This window comes from Eleutherodactylus coqui, chromosome 10 (assembly GCF_035609145.1).
Source record: "Eleutherodactylus coqui strain aEleCoq1 chromosome 10, aEleCoq1.hap1, whole genome shotgun sequence".
Taxonomy (NCBI): Eukaryota; Metazoa; Chordata; class Amphibia; order Anura; family Eleutherodactylidae; genus Eleutherodactylus; species Eleutherodactylus coqui.
Genome location: NC_089846.1, coordinates 73,977,128 through 74,000,500, shown reverse-complemented (window position 1 = coordinate 74,000,500; position 23,373 = coordinate 73,977,128). Strand labels below are relative to the sequence as shown.

Below are 23,373 nucleotides of genomic sequence, written 5' to 3'. Positions count from 1 at the left end.
CCTCTCTCACTCCTGCCTAATCTGCAGAGTCTGCACTCTCAGACTCTCTTCTGCAAGACCCAGAAGCAGACTGACTTGTACAGCATCCTTGCGAAACACATATACAAAGCACCGTCACATGACTTACAAAAAAATACATTGTCAGACAGACATCTCACATACCAGACAGTTAACTCTTGAGCTGCTGCAGCTATGCAACACACATTCAAAGCCGATTCATGCTGCAAGCAAGACTCGGACAATTACAAATGCACGAGACGCAGATAGATCACTCAGGAACATTCTAGAAACTTCTGTAAAAGTCACACTAACTTCAGGACACTACAGCTGTAATCGCACTGACCCCCAGAATACGGATAATTCACACGGGCGAGTGCAATTTCTCTGCGGACGTGAGGCGTTTTAACATCCCTCTAGGGAATTAGCAATCTCCAGGTGCCCTGGAGGATCAGCAAGTGTCTCCCATTGTTTTCAATCAGTAAACATCTTATGTTTATGTGTGTACCCCTCAGGCCGTGCGATGCTGTGCCAGCCCCATTGAAAATGGGCAATGCGGATCCTGGGTAGGGTGGATTGGAGAGGGGCAGGAGCCTCACCCCTTGCCCTGAACCTGCTTGGGGCTTGGACCTGCCTGGGTGGGAGTAAGTGGGTGATCACGAGCCCTGGACCCTTGACCCCTCTTACAGGAAATCCTCAGTTTCAGGCTACAATGATGACGGAGGTACTGTTCTTTTTACCGAACCACCCCTCGCCACGTGCTCGTAATGTTCTAGGCCCGCAAGGTATGCGCTTGCTGAGGGACCTAGCTGAAGGACATAAAATAAATCCAGCAGCATGGATGCAGTACTTCCAGGTGAGGGACTATTTAGGGTCACTGAAAGCCCTCGAACTATTAAGAGCGGAAATTACGCCTTTTGAAAGGCTATGCGTGGCCTCGGAGCCTCCCCCCTCATGTGGTCTCTCTGCTGTACAAGTTGTTGATCAATACTGAGAAGAGGCGAGATCGCTTTAGATGGGAGGCGGGGTGGGAGGAGACGCTCGGGAGATGTATCCTCGGAGAGCTGTGGAACAAGTCCTACATCCTTTCTCACAAGATGTCTATCTCGATCAAAGCACAGGAATTAAACTACAAAATAGTGACGCAGTGGTACAGGACTCCAGGTAAACTCCACAGAATATTCCCCTCGACCCCAAACAAATGTTGGAGGTGCTGCTCAGAGGTGGGAACTATGTATTATATCTGATGGAGCTGCTCGTTAATTGCTCCTCTCTGGGGCGATGTCCCTAGGCTATACGGAGCAGTGTGCAGGTCCTCCCTGGTCCTCACTCACGAGATTGCTCTCCTGTCCATGTTCCCAGGTTCTATCTCTCAAGCCAAGAAGGGACTCCTGAGACATTTTATTATGGCTATGCGTCATATTATTCCCCTCCACTGGAAGCAAAGGGGAGCGTTAACAAGGTCCATGTGGGCAGAGGCACTAGATTTTATCAGGTACATGGAAGAGCTCAGGAGCTCCGACTCGGTGGTGGACCAGGGAACCGACAACTTTTCCAACACTTGGACAGTGTGGACAGATTATAGGGGGTTCTGCGGCGTTCGCTAAATGGCTCGCCGATGGTTCAACATAGGAGTTGACACAGTGCACTCCAATGACACTGGTGGACAGTGTCCTACTTCAATTTAATATGCGTGGGGCTGGGACGGAGAGTACCGATTCCTACCTCCCCACCCACTTTTTTTCTTCTTTTTTCCTCTTCTCTCTTTCTTGCCTAAGTTTCAATTTATTCTTTTTTTTTCTCTCCCCTTCTACCTTTTTCCTTTTTCTTTTTCTGCTATCTTCTTTCCTTTCGTTCTTAAGTTGTACTTGATATTTGTTAAAAAGTAGTATGTGACAGGTGGGCTCATATACATACATATGTACTCGCCTCTTCTTTATACCCCTTTGACAGTCTCGTTTCCATTGCAATATGCCAAATTCTCATTTCTCTCCTTCTTTGGTATGTTAACAGACCATAATCTACTCTATGCTACTTTACAATGCAGTGCATTTCTTTGTAACCTTGATAAGCGGGTCATGTTCAGTTATTGTATGTGATTTGCAAAAGAAAACCCCAATAAATACATTTTAAAAGAAAATGGGCGATGCCAGGTGTTCCTTAGGACGTGCCACGATTTCTTCCCGCACCACGATGCGATTTGCAAAAAAACCACTCATGTATATGACCCCGTTCAAAAGAATGGCATTCATGTTTGTGCGAGATGTTTGTGTCTCACAACACACGGATCCCTGGCCGTGTGAAAGCAGCCTAAAGATAACGTGTCATGTTTACCGCAGCGTGAACCGTAAAAACAACCCTCACCCAGTAAAATTAGCATTTGCATTTTTTTCCCATTTTGCCCCACTTGGAAATTTTTAAAAGCTACATTAGTTACTTGAAACTGCTACAGTGACAAATCTAACTGGTCCCCCCAGAGCCGAGCCTCCTGTAGCTCTGACACCGAAAAGATGAGAAGGAAAAAATGAAAATGAAAAAAAAGGGCGCCAGCAGGAAGGGGTTAAGTGAACATGCGTTCCACATGTAAGTAAACAGTTAAGATGAAATCTCAGCATGCACTTTTGATGCATTTCTCTCCTCATGCTGCACAAACGCCTGGAAAGGATTGGCGCTGAATTAGTCGGTGAGGCAGCTGAGGAGTGTTTGCTTGTTAGTCCAGCAGGTGGCAGCATGACTCCACTCTTACTACTGGCGAAGTCACGCCATTTACGGGAAATCAGATGGTTACTGAAAAGAATGTAATTCACTTTGCCACAAGGGGGCAAAATGAAACTCAGGAGTTTTTTACACTCTTATGAACAGAAATAGAAAGTATTCACCATTTACTGCCTGCGACAAGTGCAGAATCTCATCCTACAGGTTAGAGGGGCCCTGCGGATACTGAGTGAGTGGACTACTGTAGAATGGGGTAACCCTAAAGTGGTGCCTGGGGGTGACGGCTATAGCAAAGCGGGGGGGGGGGGGGGGGGGGGGGGGCTGACAGCTATAGTGAGGCGGGGGGTATGACGGCTATAGTGAAGCGGGGGAAGGGGGTGGCGGCTATAGTGAGGCGGGGGTGATGGCTATAGTGAGGCGGGGGGACGGCTATAGTAAGGGCAGGGAAGGTGACGGCTATAGTGAGGCGGGGGGGGGGGGGGTGACGGCTATAGTAAGGGCAGGGAAGGAGACGGCTATAGTGAGGTGGCTATAGTGAGGCGGGGGGGTGACGACTACAGTGGGTGTGGGGATTGGGTCAATAGGCCACATGGAGGCGCTGCAGCCAGGTGTCACCTATGGAAGGAACGAATCTTCTTTATTGAATGCTAAAAGTATTCAGTGAGCATATATACCACCACGCACCTTATACCGCGTATACCACCCAAGTACTTTGTACCACATATACCCCCCCACACCTTATACCACGTATACCCCCCATGTACCTTGTACTGCATATACCCCACACACACCTTATACGGTGTATACCACCCAAGTACTTTGTACCACATATAAGACCCACACACCTTATACCACGTATACCCCCCCAAGCACTTTGTACCGCGTATACCCCCCCCCACGCACCTTGTACAGAGTATACCCCCAACGCACCTTGTACCGCGTACACCCCCCCACGCACTTTGTACCGCATATACCCCCCACGCACCTTGTACCGCATATACCCCCATGCACCTTGTGCCGCATATACCCCCAACACACCTTGTAACTTATATACCCCCCATGCACCTTGTAACTTATATACCCCCATGCACCTTGTACCTCATACACCCCCCATGCACCTTGTACCTCATATACCCCCCATGCACCTAGTACCTCATATAACCACCATGCACCGTGTACCACACATACTCCACACGCACCTTGTACCACATATACCCCCCACGCACCTTGTACCACATATACCCCCCACGCACCTTGTACCACATATACCCCCCATGCACCTTGTACCACATATACCCCCCATGCACCTTGTACCACATATACCCCCCACGCACCTTGTACCACATATACCCCCCACGCACCTTGTACCACATATACCCCCCATGCACCTTGTACCACATATACCCCCCACGCACCTTGTACCACATATAACCCCACGCACCTTGTACCACATATAACCCCACGCACCTTGTACCACATATACCCCCCCACGCACCTTGTACCACATAACCCTCCACGCACCTTGTACCACATATACCCCCACAGACCTTATACTGCGTATACCCCCCAAGTACCTTGTACCGTGTATACACCCTAGTACCTTGTACCAGGTATACCCCCCAAGTACCATGAACCAAATCATCAGAATTGTATGAAGAGATTACAGATTAATGATAACACTGTGCAACACAATTTTTGTAACAAATAGGCAGACAGGCGGTTTACAGTAACTTTAGTGCAATGAACTCAAATATGATATCCGTTTCTTCTGCCACTTAAGGTTTTTCAGTTATGGGAAATAATGTTATCCAATTGCCGTTGTATTGTATTTTTTTAGAAATCTGCCTGTACAATTAATCCAGTCACTCGCCATTTACCTTGCTTAATAAAAAAAATAACAAAAGTGATTGCGCAACTATTTCACAATAACTGTTACACACTGCGTGCTGAGTGAACACTATAAGGCCGCCTGCACACGGGCGGAAATCCCGCGGCGGGATTTTCCGCGGGATTTCCGCCACTGAAAGCCTGCATAGGAGTGCATTACAATACGCACTCCTATGCAGACGGCCGCGGTTTGGCCACGCGAAATGTCGCGCGGCAAACAAACCGCGGCATGTCCTATTTCTGTGCGGGGATCGCAGAGCCTCGCACAGAAACGTCACTCACCCGGCCGCCGGCTCCGGTCTGCGCATGCGCCGGCTGCCCGGCAGCAGGCACATGAAAGAGTCGGGGCCGCCAAGCGAGGGTGAGTACGCGCTCGTCCCTGCAGGCGCTGGGGTCGGGTCCTGCGGTGAGAATTCTCGCCGCCGGATCCGACCTGCCCATCTGCAGGCGGCCTAAGGGTAGGTTTATGTAACATATAGGGTATGTTTCCACGTGGCGTAAACACAGCGGATCATCTACCAGTAAGGCCGCCTGCAGACGTCCGGGTCGGATCCCGCTGTGAGAATTCTCGCAGCGGGACCCGACCCGAGCCCCTGCAGGGACCAGTGAGGCGCTCACCTCTCACGCGGCTCCAGCTCTTTGATGTGCCAGGTGCCGGCCAGCCGGCGCATGAGCAGAGCCAGGGCGCCAGGAGAGACATTTCTGTGCAGGCCTCTGGGAGACCTGCACATAAATAGAGCATGCTGCAATTTGTTTTCCGTGTGTATTTTCACACAGACAAATCGCGGCCGTCTGCATAGGATTGCGTTTTGGGAGAGAGGGAGAGAGAGATCTCCCCTCCGTTCCTCCCCGCTCTCCCCCGCCACTCCCCGCCCCCCGCCGGCAGCCGAATCTTTAGAGAAGAGCGGGCAGATACTCGACTAAGGCACTACTCGCTCGAGTAGTTAGCCTTAGCGAGTATGCTCACTCATCTATACTGCTGATCACCTGACTAGTATCATCCTATTCTGTGTATTAGTGACACATCATGAAAGTCTCACTGCAGGAAGCTTCTGCTTTCACTTTTATAGGAGCCTCAGGAGGTTGTTAGGAGATGTCTTTGCGTGTCCTGCTCATCCTGTGTGTGTCCCCCCTGGTGTACCCCGGTGAGTATACAGGATGGCGGTCTTCCATCGCTTCATTATACGCCCTAGGTCTGTTATGTTGTACTCCTGACCAGATGTGTTTATCCTTAAATGATTGTAAAAAGGTTAAGATCTAAGAAGCGAACATCTACCACATTCTCTACATCTACGACATCTTCTACATCTATAGCAGAAAATACATATATCAGCGCCTCATCCTAGGAAATATCATCTTCCAATACAAAATTCCAATGAATTGTTGTTATTGGCACTCACCTGGTGCTCAGCAGATCACTCCACAAGGGATATCTGCCGGCACCTAGTGTCCACGTTGACCTCTCATCCTCCTTATCCTTGGTCCCTGTCAATGGGAGAAGCGGCCCAGGAAGAAAAGCTCACTGGATAACCAGGGCTTTTTTAAGGATATCACCACAGGAAAAAACAAAAATCTTCCCCGCGCTCCAAGGGTTGCACTATGAATACAGACCCTGGGTCTGTAGAACAAAAAAGTAAAAGTTGTGGCTCTTGAAAGGTGGGGACAAAAAAAAAAAGAAAAATTCTATATCTTGATAGGCCTAACTGACTAATGCCCAGGATTAAAAATCTTCAATTCCAGCAGTTTTTTCCCCCTTAGGCCTAGTGCCCACGGCTGTGACGGGCTCCGCAAGCGATTCCGCAGCGCCCCCGCCAAAGACCTCATACTCACCTCCGGATCCGCTGCTCGATGTCCCGCATCCCGTTGCGCTTGCGCAGTTCAGCGCATGATGCGCCGGCAGTGTCATATAACACACCCACAGCGACGCGGGTGTTGGTGGGCGGGGAAGCGTTTTGACGCTATCTTCCGCAGCGGAAGGTAGCATGACAGACGGCTTCCATTGAGTGTAATGGAAGTCGTCCGCGCGTACACCTGCGGCAAATAGAACATGCCGCGTGTGATTTCACGGGGCGAAATTCCACACCGTGAGCCATGCGCTATTAGGTTCAATACCCGGCTGATATACGGTTGTCTGAATAAGCCCTTTTAGGTATAATATATTGCAATACAGAAGTACTGCAGCACATTAGATAAGTGATAAGAGGACTGCAGATTCAAGCCCTTCCTATACAAACAAAAAGTTAATAATTATTAAAAGTCCCTTATTATTGAAAAAATATAAAAAGATAAAACAATTTGCATAATTTGTAACACTGCATTTGAAAGAGCATGTTTGATAAAAAAAGAACACATTAAACTGTTATAAAAATGCCAGTTGCTGTTTTTGGTTCGTCCCTCCTCCAAAAGTTAAATAAAAACTAATCAAAATAATACTAATGAAAATTTGTAACTACCAGAAAAATAGGCATTTATTCGGATTTATTTTGTAGGGTAAATACTATAAAAACAAAAATGTTGTAGAAGGAGCTGCTAAAAAGAAAAACAAGCTGTCATGTAACAGAAAAAGAAAAATAAGAGAGATGGAATAATACCTTCACAGTGCCACCTATTGGAAGGCAGCATTCCTTTAAGCCAAAGTTAGACTCTTTATACAAGCCTTGTAACAATGACTGGGAGTTACCAGTGCATATTACCCAGAGGAGCATGAATCACCTTTTGGGTCTCCTCACTCTCTGTCTAGGTGCTCTCCCTAAGGGAAAAAGATAGCATTTCTGATCTACATCCCAGGCCTCTCACTAGCAAAGCCAGACTCCTACTGTACACTGGTGAAGGGTAAACACCCTGTAACAGCTGCCTGTGCATTGAGTCTGGCTTTGCTTTTAATTCCCAGTCATTGTTACAAGGCTTGTATAAAGAGTCTGACTTTGGCTTGAAGGAATGTTGCCTTAATAGGTGGCACTGTGGAGGTAATATTCCAACTCCCTTATTTGCATATTACCCAAGGGAGCATAAATGGCCCTTTGAGTCTCCTCACTCACTGTCTAGGTGCTCTCCCTAAGAAGAAAATAAAAATAATTAGAGATTACAAAATGCAAAGATGAAAAAGTGGAGAAAGCCAAATACCAAACTTGGCCACGTCCCTAAGGGGTTAATCAGTAATCTCTGTTCTGCAGCTTCCGATATATCTGACTCTCTCTGCTTGCTGTCCGTTGATGACGACACTTCTGTTTACATCCAAAGAGTCCAAACCTCTTTAGATCTTGAGCTGTTTACTACAAGTGCCTCTGATTGTCTCCAAGGCTGCATGTCCACAGGCGTGAATCCACCGGTGGATGACGCTGTGGCACGCTTTCTATAGCGTTGCTATGGAAAGCGCAGCCACGGCGTCTATGAGCGGAGAGACATAGTGATTCTCCGCTCACGGGAGCTAAATCGCGGCATGCCTTTTTTGTCAGTTAGGCTCCCCACTGAGACCTGTCAGCACTCCCCCCCTCCTCTCCCGCAGCGGCCGTGGACAGGGGGCCTAAGACTCCATGGATTTAGGTGTTTACAGGAAGTGGTTGAGGTTTGGCTGCAAAAATTGTATTGAAACCTCGTGTGACAACTGCAAACAGCAACACAAATGTTGTTACAATGGTGCAAAGCTGCCTGTGGCAACCAATCAGATGGTGGTCAGTGTATGCACTGCTTCACTCGCGTGGGGTATTTGGGGTGCTGGTGGTTCCCGACGTTAGTCCTACAGTGATCAGATATTATCCCCTGTCCTGTGGGTGGGGATGTCGTTAGTGTGAAAACCCCTTCATGGGGCGGGATCAGCTTAGTATCCTTAGGCCACGTTCACACTTGCCATTTTTTGATGCATTTTTAAACTGCAACAAAACTGTATCAAACATTCACTTACATATTTCAGAACCTTTATACCGCATGCATTTATTTAGAAATCGTGCGCGGCTTCTTACAAGGCGTGCCTATGGAAAAACCTTGTGCGAATTTTAAAAAATAAGCAGTTTTTTTGCAGCATTTTTTTTTTGCTGCAGTTCATGCAAAAAGAGCCTCCAAATGTGAATGCAGCCGGAAGCGGAAGTGCCGTCCCAGAAATACGTTGTTCTTGGAAAGAAGATTCCAGAGAGTAGAGGAAACAGCTGATATGGGCCACAATAACTGCAGTCTTAGACCACATTCACACGACCAACTCTGTGCACGCTGGACGCAGTGAATGGAACCCAGTGATTTTAATGGATTTGTTCACAAACGCGTATTTAACAGCATATTTCCATCATGTAAAAAATAAGCAGCATGTTTTATTTTCCCGAGTGTTTGTCCAGGTGAAGAGAACATCTTGAAGTCATGAAACTATTTGGCCATTTCAATGGCTCAGAGCATCGTTGTGTATTTTTTTGCATGCACAAAAAACAGTATAAATACGCAAATGCTTGTGTGAATGTGGCCTTTCACAATGAACAGCACATAGACACACGTCCATGTGCTTCTGGGTGTCGGGGACAATGGACTTGGCAGGTCCTTCTTGTGTCCGCGGAACGGACCAGAATGGGACAATTTGTATTAGGTCTCGTTTACGCGAGCGTGGTTTTAGCGCAGTATAGGTGCGTGAAAAGATCGTGCCTAAGGGCTCATACCCACTGGCGATAGACTTTCCTGCGATGCGAGAGTGGGGGAAAACGCATGATTATCAAACCAATGATTTTCAATGGTTTCATTCTCATTTGCAATGTCTTCACAGCTAATTAAGCTCATGACTTAATAGCTGGAAATCACCCATTCACGCAATTTTTAGTGCAGTATAGCCGCGATCTTTTCACGCGCCTAACAGCGAAAACAACCAAAAACAGCGCTCGTCTGAACGAGGCTTTACATTGGACCATGGGTCCATGAAATAAAAATTGCTTGTCTGAATAGTTCCGTTATTTTTAATAGCCCCGAGTTCTGTCCAATCTCAGTTACAAACGCAGGTAGAACGTGGATGAATAACCCCCCATATAACCGGAGTTCTAATGACATTATTGTATATGTTGTCGCTGTCCGTCTCACTCTGTCATCCCTCTCAGACAGTCATTCTCTGCGCTATTATTACACGGGGGTCTCGGCTCCGGGGTCCGGCCTGCCTGAGTTCTCTGCAGTTGGATATGTGGATGATCAGCAGATTGATTTATACAACAGCGATATCAAGAAGAACATTCCTGTGGCTTCATGGATGAGGAATAAAGACGCCGAGTACTGGAGGAGGGAGACGGAGACGGCCAGGAGAACGGAGCCGCTATTCAAACATGATGTGAGGACCGCCATGAGCCGCTTCAATGAAACACAAGGTGAGAGGCTCAATACCGTATCGCAGTGACTTATTAACCGAGTAGCACAAACGTTGTCATTCAGAAGCAGCGTGATGGAGCGTGGCGCCTCAGTCACCTCTGAAGATGTTTTTGTGTCATATAGACACAGCACATGCACGGGGCAGACCTGGTGCAGAGTGCGGGCTTGTATCACACTGTAATGGCCCAGAAGGTCCTACAGGATGTCACACTAATGTTTAAAACTCCCATTTATGTTCTCCTTAGGAGACATTTCTGGGGTTGTCTGTCAGAGAAACCCTGTTTCTCCCCTTTCCTCATCCTAATCTGACATCCTAATCTGCCCGACAACGTCTGTCTCCTGATTGGTTACTGTCACACTGATCGCTGATTGGTAGAGGGGATCCAAGCCCGGGAAAACTGAGCAGTGCAAATTAGGATATGGGGAGAAGTTACACAGTTTTCAGTCAAACAGTTTGAGCGAGAAGTCAGTTCCAGTCATATAGTCAGTGAGAGAAGAAGTCTGTGAGTCGTTCAACTAGTCACAGTCAGTCAGAGCTGGAGCGCGAAGACAGTCAGTCAGCAAGTGATTCAGGGAGTGAAGAAGTCAGACAGAGACCAGCCTGAGGAGAAGGACGTCCACAGTGTGAGGAGAAGTACGTGCACAGTGTGAGAAGAAAGACGTCCGCGGTCTGGGGAGACGTGCGTCCGCGGTCTGGGGAGAAGTGCGTCCGCGGTCTGGGGAGAAGTGCGTCCGCGGTCTGGGGAGAAGTGCGTCCGCGGTCAGGGGAGAAGTCAGTCCGCGGTCAGGGGAGAAGTCAGTCCGCGGTCAGGGGAGAAGTCAGTCCGCGGTCAGGGGAGAAGTCAGTCCGCGGTCAGGGGAGAAGTCAGTCCGCGGTCAGGGGAGAAGTCAGTCCGCGGTCTGGGAGAATTCAGTCCGCGGTCTGGGGAGAAGTCCGTCCGCGGTCTGGGGAGAAGTCCGTCCGCGGTCAGAGGAGAAGTCAGTCCACGGTCAGGGGAGAAGTCCGTCCGCGGTCAGGGGAGAAGTCCGTCCGCGGTCTGGGGAGAAGTCCGTCCGCGGTCTGGGGAGAAGTCCGTCCGCGGTCTGGGGAGAAGTCCGTCCGCGGTCTGGGGAGAAGTCCGTCCACGGTCTGGGGAGAAGTCCGTCCATTACAAGTCCAGCCTCCCCCCTGGCCTCCATTACAAGTCCAGCCTGACCCCAGACCCCAGCCTCCATTACAATTATAGTCTGGGGAGAAGTCCGTCCGCGGTCTGGGGAGAAGACCGTCCGCGGTCTGGGGAGAAGTCCGTCCGCGGTCTGGGGAGAAGTCCGTCCGCGGTCTGGGGAGAAGTCCGTCTGCGGTCTGGGGAGAAGTCCGTCCGCGGTCTGGGGAGAAGTCAGTCCGCGGTCAGGGGAGAAGTCAGTCCGCGGTCAGGGGAGAAGTCAGTCCGCGGTCAGGGGAGAAGTCAGTCCGCGGTCTGGGAGAATTCAGTCCGCGGTCTGGGGAGAAGTCCGTCCGCGGTCTGGGGAGAAGTCCATCCGCGGTCAGGGGAGAAGTCCGTCCGCGGTCTGGGGAGAAGTCAGTCCGCGGTCAGGGGAGAAGTCAGTCCGCGGTCAGGGGAGAAGTCAGTCCGCGGTCAGGGGAGAAGTCAGTCCGCGGTCTGGGAGAATTCAGTCCGCGGTCTGGGGAGAAGTCCGTCCGCGGTCTGGGGAGAAGTCCGTCCGCGGTCAGGGGAGAAGTCAGTCCGCGGTCTGGGGAGAAGTCCGTCCGCGATCTGGGGAGAAGTCCGTCCGCGGTCTGGGGAGAAGTCCGTCCGCGGTCTGGGGAGGAGGACGTCCGCGGTCTGGGGAGGAGGACGTCCACGGTCTGGGGAGAAGTCCGTCCGCGGTCTGGGGAGAAGTCCGTCCGCGGTCTGGGGAGAAGTCCGTCCGCGGTCTGGGGAGAAGTCCGTCCGCGGTCTGGGGAGAAGGACGTCTGGGGAGAAGTCCGTCCGCGGTCTGGGGAGAAGTCCGTCCGCGGTCTGGGGAGAAGTCCGTCCGCGGTCTGGGGAGAAGTCTGTCCACGGTCTGGGGAGAAGTCCGTCCATTACAAGTCCAGCCTCCCCCCTAGCCTCCATTACAAGTCCAGCCTGACCCCAGCCTCCATTACAATTACAGCCTGACCCCAGCTCCATTTCAAGTCCAGCCTCCATTACAAATACAGCCTCCATTACAAGTCCAGCCTGACCCCAGCCTCCATTACAAGTACAGCTTGACCTCAGCCTCCATTATAAGTCCAGCCTGACCCCACCCTCCATTACAATTACAGCCTGACCCCAGCTCCATTTCAAGTCCAGCCTCCATTACAAATACAGCCTCCATTACAAGTCCAGCCTGACTCCAGCCTCCATTACAATTACAGCCTGACCCCAGCTCCATTTCAAGTCCAGCCTCCATTACAAATACAGCCTCCATTACAAGTCCAGCCTGACCCCAGCCTCCATTACAAGTACAGCTTGACCTCAGCCTCCATTATAAGTCCAGCCTGACCCCACCCCACCGTCCACGGTCTGGGGAGAAGTCCGTCCATTACAAGTCCAGCCTCCCCCCTTGCCTCCATTACAAGTCCAGCCTGACCCCAGCCTCCATTACAATTACAGCCTGACCCCAGCTCCATTTCAAGTCCAGCCTCCATTACAAATACAGCCTCCATTACAAGTCCAGCCTGACCCCAGCCTCCATTACAATTACAGCCTGACCCCAGCTCCATTTCAAGTCCAGCCTCCATTACAAGTCCAGCCTGACCCCAGCCTCCATTACAAGTACAGCTTGACCTCAGCCTCCATTATAAGTCCAGCCTGACCCCACCCTCCATTACAAGTACAGCTTGACCCCAGCCTCCATTACAAGTACAACCTGACCCCAACCTCCATTATAAATCCAGCCTGACCCCAGCCTCCATTACAAGTACAGCTTGACCCTAGCCTCCATTACAAGTACAACCTCCCCCAGCCTCCATTACAAGTGCAGCCTGACCCCAGCCTCCATTATAAGTCCAGCCTGACCCCAGCCTCCATTACAAGTCCAGCCTGACCCTAGCCTCCATTACAAGTACAGCCTGACCCCAGCCTCCATTATAAGTCCAGCCTGACCCCAGCCTCCATTACAAGTACAGCTTGACCCCAGCCTCCATTACAAGTACAACCTCCCCCAGCCTCCATTACAGACACAGACGACCTCACGTAACCTACTGAGCACAACCCGCAGATACCTGGGACTGATGGGAATCCTGTTCACAAATAATCCTAAAGATAGAGAGAGAGTGCGCTGCAGAACATCCTATTAAATATCCTTGACCAATTCCTGTAGTGCCATGGAGTGTATAATTTTGCGTAAATATTGAAAAGACTGTCAGTAATATTGTTTTGCAAAAAACTGTGGACTCGTCTCTGTTATTCTTGTGTCATTCACTGAGAGTTCACAACTTAAAGGTACTGGCATCACCCGTGACAAAAACACACTTGACATTAGTCACCTTAAGTTCTAAATCCTGTTTAACCGCGCGTGCGTTGCTAAGCGAGGCCTCTCTAGTGGCCATTTTGTGGAGAGATACCGCAGAGCCACCCATGACCACCGTCCTGTTTATGCTCGTGGTCTCCCCCACAGCTGGCTGGCCCTCCGCTGAGACATTGCAAGAGGATGTGAGGCAAGTTTATGAAAAACGTCTAATGTCTATTGCCCGCAGCAGCCAATCACAGTGCAGCTTCCACTGTACCTCAGCAGTATAAGACAGGAAAGATGCGCTGTGACTGGTAGCAAGGACAGATTTTATTTTAGACAGCTTTCAAAAGTGTCAGGCTACTTTTCCATGGCCCCCTGTAGATGCTATGGTGATGATGAGTGTGAGGCACAGGATGTAGTTACATAATGCATCTACAGGAGGGTGTGTGTGTATTTTATAAAATGGGGCATGCAGGGCTATGCCCCCTAACACTAGTCCCAGCCCACTTTTTGTAAACATAGGGGGGTTCAGCATAAATGCTCAAAAAGTCACAATTTTGGCATGTGTAATAGGTGCCCTTAGATTAGTAGCCTTATCAATATTTATTGAAATTATAATTACTGAGGCCAGTTCACATGAGTGTATTACAGCCGCACTTGTGGCCATGTTACGGATGAGTGTCTGACTGTCGGTCTACTGGGCCAAACGCCCAACATCATAGATCCCAACCAGCTCCCAGCTCTTGTTTTTTTTATTTAGATCTGAAAATTAAAGGGGTTGTCCAATTACCGGACAACATCCCTCCCCGCTGCCAGGACCCAGCGCTGTAGCCCCACTATGGTCCTGAGGTTGTTGTGATAGCTGCCACCACCAAAGGTCAGGTGAGGCTGCAGTGACGTTCCCAAACCCCTGACTTCTGGTGGCGGCAGCTGTCACGACAATCCCCAGGACCGTAGCGGGGCTGCAGGGCTGGTCCTGGCAGCCGGGGAGGGGTAAGTACAACTCAGTTTATTCTTTTACTACAGGCAGCTATATTAAAGGGATATTGTCAAGTGAACCAAACAACCCCCTTAAGGACTCCTTCACATAGGTGTATGCGTTTTGGCACACACCGTAGCGCAAATACGTTGTGCTATGTACAAGGCTTTTTTTGCACACATATGGACATATTTCACTGTACTCTATCCGCTTACGGGGTGTTTTATTTTGTGCACAGGACACAACTTACTCACCAATTTAAAGGGCTATTTAGCCTAATGAGTTTCAGAGTCGTTTTTTTCCTGCAGAATTGTGCAGCATATTGCGCATCCCGTTGCATATTACATGCACTTTTTTTTTTTGCGCAGAAAATAAAGTTAGAACAAACTCTATGAAATCAATGGGTTCTATTCTCTGCGTGTTGCACACGCAAATTTTGTGCACACATAAACATGCAAAAAAGACTTTGTCCCGACCTGCATTTGAATTCTGTTAGGGCTTCCTGACTCGCCGTTTCCTTTTTTTGGAGCAGAAGTAGTGAATTAAAACATAATTCAATGTGCCCATTTACCCCACTAATTTCAATGGGTTTTTAAAAACTGAAAGCTTGCGGTTTGTTCCCATCCCGTCACGGCTCTGTTACCCTTTAACGCAACAACGAGCGCGGTCCTAACAGAAGGGCACATAGCGATCAGTGGAACAGATTTACTATTGAAAATGTGCACATTTTCTGCTGCAAATTGCGCCACATTTATGATGTGTTTTCTTCTTTTCCAAAAGAGGGCGTGGCTTTGTTGGAAGAGACACAGCGTCATGGGAAGGACAGCATGGCATTAATGCGTCATTGTGCCAAAATGTGCCAAAAGTTTAATGTAAAAACTGTTGTAAAATAAGCCAACTAATAAGTGGTGTAAAATTAGTCAGAAGTATCTGAAGATCCGACATCCAGCAGGAGTCATTGTCATAAACTATTGCGCATTTTAAGATGAAAGTTCATTTGGATCCACTGCGCTATTCTATACAGAATTGCCGTGTTTTTCCTAATATATCATGTCCTGTGCCGTCCGTAGGCCTCCATTTCTACCAGGTGACGTACGGCTGTGAGCTGGGAGATGACGGCAGCATCCGGGGCTACGAGCAGCATGGATATGATGGCAGAGAGTTTCTGTTCCTAGACACTCAGACGTGGATGTACGCCGCCACCATGAAGCAGGCTCTGGTCACCACGCAGAGGATCAACAGTCACGAGATTCAGGCGGGGAAGATGAGCAAGCATTACCTAGAAGATGAATGTATCAGTGCTCTGAAAGAACTCATGGAGTATGGGAGAGAAGACCTGGAAAAGAGAGGTACAGTCCAACCGCACCGCCAGAAGTCCCTCATATTGTCCCAAGTGCTTCTCTTTGTCCTGTTAGGATACATATAGATTGGGTCAACTTGGGCCCACGAGAGGAAATCATTCCAAGGACCCACCTTCCATCAATACAGAATTAAGCATAACCTGAGTCCCGCCAAATCCCAGGCAGATGCTGTAAGTTTTGTCTTCCACCCCTGTCTAGGGGTACATGTAGAACTCAGATATTCTACAACTTTTATACCATGTTGGGCTCAGTGTAGCTCCAGTATACCTCTAAATGATGTAGTCACAATATAATGGTCAGATACCATTTCTAGACTGTGATAGTGATTGGAGTGCAGTTACCTCCAGGGATCACAGGTGCCGTCTTCTCAAACTAGTGACATTTCCATTCCCTTTCCCTTTCCTTATCTATCTGAGTCCAGATCCCTATGGAGACCATGGCTTCTTCTAGCCACAGCTCATCTATACACACTTTACCCATCTTGCCACTACCCCCTCCTCTTAGATCACCTTCATAATAATATAACCCCCCCCCTTCTGTTGCCCCACTTGGTAATAGTGCCCCCCTCTGTGACCCCACTTGGTAACAGTGCCCCCTCTGTGACTCCACTTGGTAACAGTGCCCTCTCTGTGACCCACTTGGTAATAGTGCCCCCACTGTGGCCCCGCTTGATAATAGTGCCCCTGCTGTGCCTTTGTAAAAGTGATCCCTTTTTTTCCCCCCAATTAGTAATAGTGCTCCAACCCCCTGTAGTCCAGTAAGTAACAGTCCACCCCTCATTTCTCCAATAAGACGTAGTGCAGGCCCCTGTGGTGCTGAAACTCTGGCCAGCAATACAACTATATACTCGGTACTGCCTGACTGATGCGCTCTTTTACACTTGACTTTTCCCCCATCTTCAGCCCTTCCTGTTCTGTGATTGCCGGCAACGGGGAAGGAATTGGGTATCACAGAGTGCGCTAGTCAGGCAGTACTGAGTGAGCTGATGGTTGTACTGCTGGACTGAGTTTTGAGCCATGGGGGCCCACACTATTTTTAATTGTGGGAAAGAGGGACACTAGTTATAATTCCAGAACGGGAAACCAAGGATTGGCATGAGGGCGGGTCCTCTCAGCCTTGGGGCCTGTCTACCCCACAAGCACCATGGCAGCTGCCCAGGGACTACGGGAGGAGCCCGTGGCGGGCCAGTCTAATGCTGCTCGTTTATGTTCAGAGATAATGGAGCGTTTACTGCCTAAGCAGGATCTCCATAGTAGGGGCAGTGCCCCCACAACTGTAATAAACTGGACTATATATACTTAGTTTGCAGCACTAGTGAATGGTGTAAAAAGTGTAATAAACATTTCATTTTTTGTTAGTAGCTTTAAAACTAAATTAAGTATAAGTAAATGCTAAAGTACATGGAAACCAAAAACAGGACAGTTCTTCAATAGTAATCACTTAAAAAATGCTCTAGATATTGCTGTTATGGCACCCCTGGTGTTTCATACTTGTTACAGTGCTTCATGGCGTTACACACTTGTTATGGTGCCCCCTGGTGTTACACACTTTTTATGGCACCCCTGGTGTTACAGACCTGTGCAGCATCCCGTAGGGTGACCCCAGACACAAGGCACACGTTGAGGAGCTGGGAGGGTAGAGTGGTCACTTGTCACGGTGGCACTTACCCGGGAATACACGTAGCCTCGCTAGAGCAGCGCTGGGCCTCTACCAGGCACCCCTAGGCTAGGGATGCCCAATAAACTGGGGAACAGGGAGAGCGGATGTCACGGGTGATGCCACCATTCCGTTACCCACCGGTGTGACCCTCGATGGTAAATAATAGAGCCGCAGACAAAAGTAACAAGCCTCAGGTCCCCTGAAACGGTCCTCCTCCATTCTTCACCACATGGAAGTTGAAGGTACCCCCATGTGGCTGGCACGCTCAGGAACCCAGAAGAATGGACCCTCTCACATACTCCTATTTATATTCTCACTCCTACCACATGACAGGACATAATTGATACATTGCAAGCATCTCCCAGGCTTAACCTCTCACTTGCTGCAGCTGTGCAATACACATAACAATGACTAGACATTTTTGCACAGAGCACCAACATAGGACATACATGTATGACATTTATGGAGGGGGCCAGGAATAGATGTACTGGGGCCTGGGCCACTACAGTTGTTATAGTGCTTCCTGGTGTTACACACTAGTTATTTTGCCCCCTGGTGTTACATACATGTTATAGTGCTTCCTGGTGTTACACACATGTTATGGTGCCTCCTGGTGTTACACACATGTTATAGTGCCCCCTGGTGTTACATACATGTTATTGTGCCCCCTGGTGTTGCATACATGTTATAGTGCTTCCTGGTGTTACACACTTGTTATGGTGCCCCCTGGTGTTACACACTTGTTATGATGCCCCTGGTGTTACACACACGTTATGGCGCCCCCTGGTGTTAAACACATGTTATGGCGTTCCCTGGTGTTTCATATTTGTTATGGCGCTCCCTGGTGTTAGACACTTGTTATGGTGCCCCCTGGTGTTAGACACATGTAATTGCGCCCCCTGGTGTTTCATATTTGCTATGGTGCCCCCTGATGTTTTTTTCATTTCCTCTCACATCACCCAGTGTGTTCAGTGGCAGTAAGAGAAACCAAGTAATCTTGTAGATATGATACCGTTTACTGGCTAACAAATACATGATGTTATAGTGAACTTTCCAACCTCTCGGAGTTCTTCCTCAGGCTGATGGAACAGATTTGGATGGGGCCTATATATAAATACAAATGTTCACACACGAAAAGGCAGAAGTGTGAGACTGATTTGTACCAGACAAGATGGGCAGAGAAGTAAATAATCAGTCCACTGACAAAGAATGTGACAGTTTTATGATCTCTACATTGGTGCAAGGAGGTGACAGGCCTGTGTGTTATGTTTCCTTCAGACCTGCACATGAGGAAGATGGAACAATACCTCTGCAGCGCCACCTATTGGATGGCAGCATTCCTTCAAATCAATGTATGAATTTTACCAAGCCTTTAAAGCAATTATTGGGAAAAGCACCCCTTCTAGGTACACACCCCAACCCCCGGGACAGAGGCGATGCCATCCCCTGACCCACCCAGCCCCCAAGCATTCTACCCCCAAGGGGCACCCTCCCTAAAGACACCCCTCCCAACCTCCTTCAGACCTTGAGAGATTTAAGGCATTCCACCCCACCATAAATCTGACATTAAGCTACTCATACACAGAAATCAACTTTTTAGATATAATCATAAAAATCCCAAACAACTAAATACAGACATCCCTATAACGCAAAACGATTGATCAACCCTGCTGATTGTACAGAGGAGGCTGTAGAGGATCATTTATATTTTCCTTTTTCCCTCTCAGTCCGGCCACAGGTGAAGGTTTCCGGTCGGGACAGCGATGACATCATGATGCTCCACTGTCTCGTGTACGGATTTCACCCCCGAGCCGTGGATGTGAAGTGGATGAAGAACGAGGTGGACGACGTTCCCACATATCAGACCACCCATGTCCTCCCCAATCCTGATGGCACCTATCAGATCAGGGTCAGTGTGGAAGTGACCCCCAAAGAGGGCGACAGCTACTCCTGTTATGTGGATCACAGCAGCCTGGGGGCGCCGCTCCTTGTGAACTGGGGTGAGTAGTATCTTTAGTCGGATGACGGGAACAGATTTGGATACATGCACCTTAGATAAACATAGGCTGAATCAGACGATCATGTCATGCGTTCTGCAACCTCCCAACCGCCACCAACAGCGGATGACATAGGGAAAAATGGCTCAGCCATATTTCAACTTGCCGGATCATTTGTCCCCATGGAAGATAAGCTGCTACCGTTCTGGTAGTCACCCATACAGGAAATCAGGTGGGCGTTGAAGAGCCGCGAGCTACAGAATACATGCTAAGGGTGTGTTCACATATGACGAATTTTGGTTGGACCCCCAGCAAAATCCGCGGCCAAATACTTAGGGGGAGTTGCAAGAACAGAAGTAAATCTAGGTCCTGCACATGTAACACTACATGTATGTTCCACTAGACATGTCCTTCCTGCAGTGGGGGAGACTGCCACATGGATCTGTGATACATGAAGCTCTCAGTAAGATCCGCAGCTCATAGTTATCCCTCTGTTTTCTATCCAGAACCAGAACGGCCGAGTGTCTGGGTGACCTCTGTGGTCATAGCGGCGGTGGTCGTCATCGCTCTTCTTGGTGTCGCCATTGTCGGAGTTCTCCTATATAGAAGTAAGTAGCTGACCTGTAACTATATATCATTCTACCGCCCGGGGGGCTGCATGTGTTTGGGTGACCCCTGTGGTCGTAACGGTGGTGGTCGTCATCACTCTTCTTGGTGTCGCCATTGGCGGAGTTCTGCTATATAAAAGTAAGTGGCTGACCGGTAACTATATATCATTCTACCCTACATGGGGCCGCTGCCTCTAGTACTGTCTCCTCTGACCCTGCAGCCTCGTCATGTCACTGACGCCCTGAATTGTTCCACATTGTAGTGCAATTACCTATATATTTGTCCTCCCCACAAGGCCATGTTCACATGGCGGACTTTGCCACGCACTTGTTGTGGAATCCTTGCAGATTTTGCATTAAATCCAAAGTGACTCCATAGAAATCAGCTGAGCGTGCGTTTATCTCTACAGTAGGACATATAAAGCCCCTCATGCTCTTTCATCACCGCATAATCTTTGTCTGTCCCCTCGTGCTAGATTGTCAGCAGATCCCTGGAGGTGCCGGCATCTACCCAACGTGTCTGTCATGTCCGCCCCTCCGTCATCCGCCATGGCCGCGGTGATAATGGAGGGGGATGACTGGTGACATTTGTCGGATGTGATTGTTCCTCCTAATTCCATCTTCTCTTATTTCAGAAAAGGCATCCGGCTACAAGGCAACCATCAGTGAGTATTCTGTATACGCTGAGAGGTGCACAGTATATGGCTGGGACAGCCCTGTATATAGTGTAATCACTACACTCTGCATATAGGACATCACTGACATCTCTATTATAACATCACATTTTGAATATTTTTCTGTATTTCACAGTTCACATCTGCACTGAAACCTTTGTAAGGTCCTATTCACACTGGTCTCATGGCTTCTGTTTATAATGGAAGCCATGAAGCTTTTCTGGATCTGATGCTGACTGATTCATTTAGAATCGGGTCCATTAGGGTTCCATTAAAGTGGTTGTCCAGGGTTAGAAGCACATGGCTGCTTTATTCCAAACACAACGTCACCCTTGTCTGGGGGTTGTATGTGGTACTGCAGGTGAATGAGCTGAGCTGCAATACCACACACAACCCCCCAGACAAGGGTGGCGCTGTGTGTGGAAGAAAGCAGCCATGTGTTTCTACCCCTGGACAACCCCTTTATGATTTCCCTCCTTTCAACAGCAGTAATAGTGCTGTCTGCTGTGCTGTTCTTCCCATCACAACTGAAGTGACCCCCGATTAGAGATCTTTAAAGTGTCACAGGGACATGTTCAAAGTTTTGATTGTGGGGTCCGGGTGCTGGGATCCCAACAATCACTGGAAGAAAGCAGGGCAAGAGCTCAGCTGGGCGATCTCTGCTCGCTAGTTGAAGGCGGGTTGATAGACTTCCTATTGAGCTGCTCTCCAGCTAGTGAGCAGAGATGTCACGTGGACAAGCGTTACTGCTGAGTTGTTCTAGCGCTCGTTGGGGGTCTTGGCAGCAAGACGCCGGCCGATGGGAACTTTTAACATATTTGTATGACATGTCAAGAGGTTTTGTAAAGTACAGTTACCTTTAATGCTAGTGCTTACCTATTATCAGAGAGCAGTGCATTGTGGGAGCTCAGATAACCATGACACTGACTGGCCACTTTATTGGAGACCCCCATCTGGTAGCACAGTGGACCTCCTTTAGCCTTTAGACCTGTAGCAGTTCATCGTGGTGTCCCTCACGCGACGGCGTATTATGTTATAAATATACCGAATTTTCCATGTATAAGACGCCCCCGTGTATAAGATGCACCCCCTACATTCCCACCCAAAATTAAAAAAAAGAGTTTAAACATAAAACAGTGTATAGTAGTATATAGTGCATAGTATTCTATGTTTAAATCCCACTATAGGTCCCTGTGCTGCCCGACAGGTCTCTGTAGCTCTTCACAGCACCCCCGCTGTCTCGCGAGAGATTGCTGTTTAAAGGGTGCTATGGGGACCAAACGCAGGAGACAGAAGACCATCCGGGCAACGCTGAGAGGAGATGGCTGATGAGTAGACTGTGTTGTTCATATGTGGGTGCAGGCATACTCACCTACCCGCACCGCTGCCCTACTTCATTACGCTGCTGCTCTGCATGCTGCTTCCCTGCCTCCCTGCTCTGGTAGTGTGACGCAGCCCTAACAGCTCCCGCTACCCGTAAAACTTACATTAGAATGTTGCATCCCGTGTATAAGACGCTGCGCGATTTCTGAGCAAAATATTTGTCAAAAAAGAACATCTTATACACAGAAAAAATACAGTACCCTCTTGCGGAATATTCTGCACCAAAATCTGCTCTACTAATGTGAGGACTTTGAGGTGGCAATTCTGCATCAAAACCCACAATTGGCAATACGGATTGTTCTGCGGACTTCCGGGATGGCATATGCCACGTTTTTGCCTAATACGCCGTTCCCTGTGAAAACATCCTTCTCCATCTCCAGCAGCCTGGATTGTTCACACCTGACAGGGTTTATTGGAGCCCCAGCAGTGTTTTTTGCTACAATTCATTTGATTGTGCCTTGCCTGTTCATTAGAACAATTCCTGACATCCTCCTCCGACCCTCTTTTAGTAATGAGTTGTTTCCGTCCGCAGGATCCCCTTTCTCTGAATGTGTGTTCTAGATCACGCCATTATCTGTATACTCTCCATACCGTTACATGGGACAATTATGGTTTAGAATCGTTCAAATTCCCCCCCCCCTCCCGAGGGCATTTGAACGATAATCGTCCCATGTAGATGTATGCAGAAAACCAAACAAGGAGCCGTTCAATGTAAACAGCAGTCGTTCATCTAAATGTGTGACAGCGCAGAACAAGCATCACTGGGACGAGCTGTCCAACATTGTTTGCGCAACAGCTCAGCCCGTCTAAATGGGGCATAAGCAAACCTCCGTGGTTGGCGGTGAGACCCCGACTAATCTAGCACCAATGACCTGGCCTCGCTGGAAGTCAAGTCATGTGATTTCATGCTGCTCTTCGGGATCACGGGGGAATGTCCGTACAGGGAAGCTTCAAGAATGGAGGGTCGGGGGCTCTAAAAAAAGGGCCTTTCAGTGAATGTTGTAAAGTCAGATGACAGCAGAATTAACCTAATCGCAAAACCAGTAAAGCATGATATTTACAGTTACTCCACTTCAGACTAAGGCCTCGTTCACACAAGCGTTTTCATTCTTGCTTGTCCATTGTGGGAACAGTAAAACAGAATTTCCGTTTTCAAGTCCATAGAAATGTATTGAAAAGTTTCCATCCACTTCTGTATTTTCTGTTTTTTACACTGGATCAGTAGCGCAGACTGCTGAACTTTTGTTTCCAGTTTCGGAAATACAATATAGGTGGATCCTTTTTTATGGCATTATATTCAAGGAAGGGGGTGGGGGGGGGGGCGAC

The 23,373-nt window shown here is 48.8% G+C and overlaps 1 protein-coding gene across 3 annotated transcripts in view; it reads left to right on the top strand.

Annotated features, from left to right (window-relative positions):
• Positions 1–1,063: 1,063 nt before the first annotated feature.
• Positions 1,064–23,373, top strand: part of LOC136580599 (class I histocompatibility antigen, F10 alpha chain-like) — a 36,523-nt gene continuing 14,213 nt past the window's right edge. Inside the window, exons 1-7 of one of the 3 annotated variants that reach the window (XM_066581272.1) lie at positions 1,064–1,161; positions 5,670–5,744; positions 9,666–9,926; positions 15,436–15,714; positions 19,113–19,385; positions 19,889–19,990; positions 20,626–20,655. In XM_066581272.1, coding sequence (XP_066437369.1) covers positions 5,693–5,744; positions 9,666–9,926; positions 15,436–15,714; positions 19,113–19,385; positions 19,889–19,990; positions 20,626–20,655 — 997 coding nt within the window. In that variant the 5' untranslated portion in view covers positions 1,064–1,161; positions 5,670–5,692. Of the gene's footprint in view, positions 1,162–2,802; positions 2,942–5,669; positions 5,745–9,665; positions 9,927–15,435; positions 15,715–19,112; positions 19,386–19,888; positions 19,991–20,625; positions 20,656–23,373 lie in introns of those variants that run through there. The other 2 variants (XM_066581269.1, XM_066581270.1) reach the window with 2 other exon arrangements.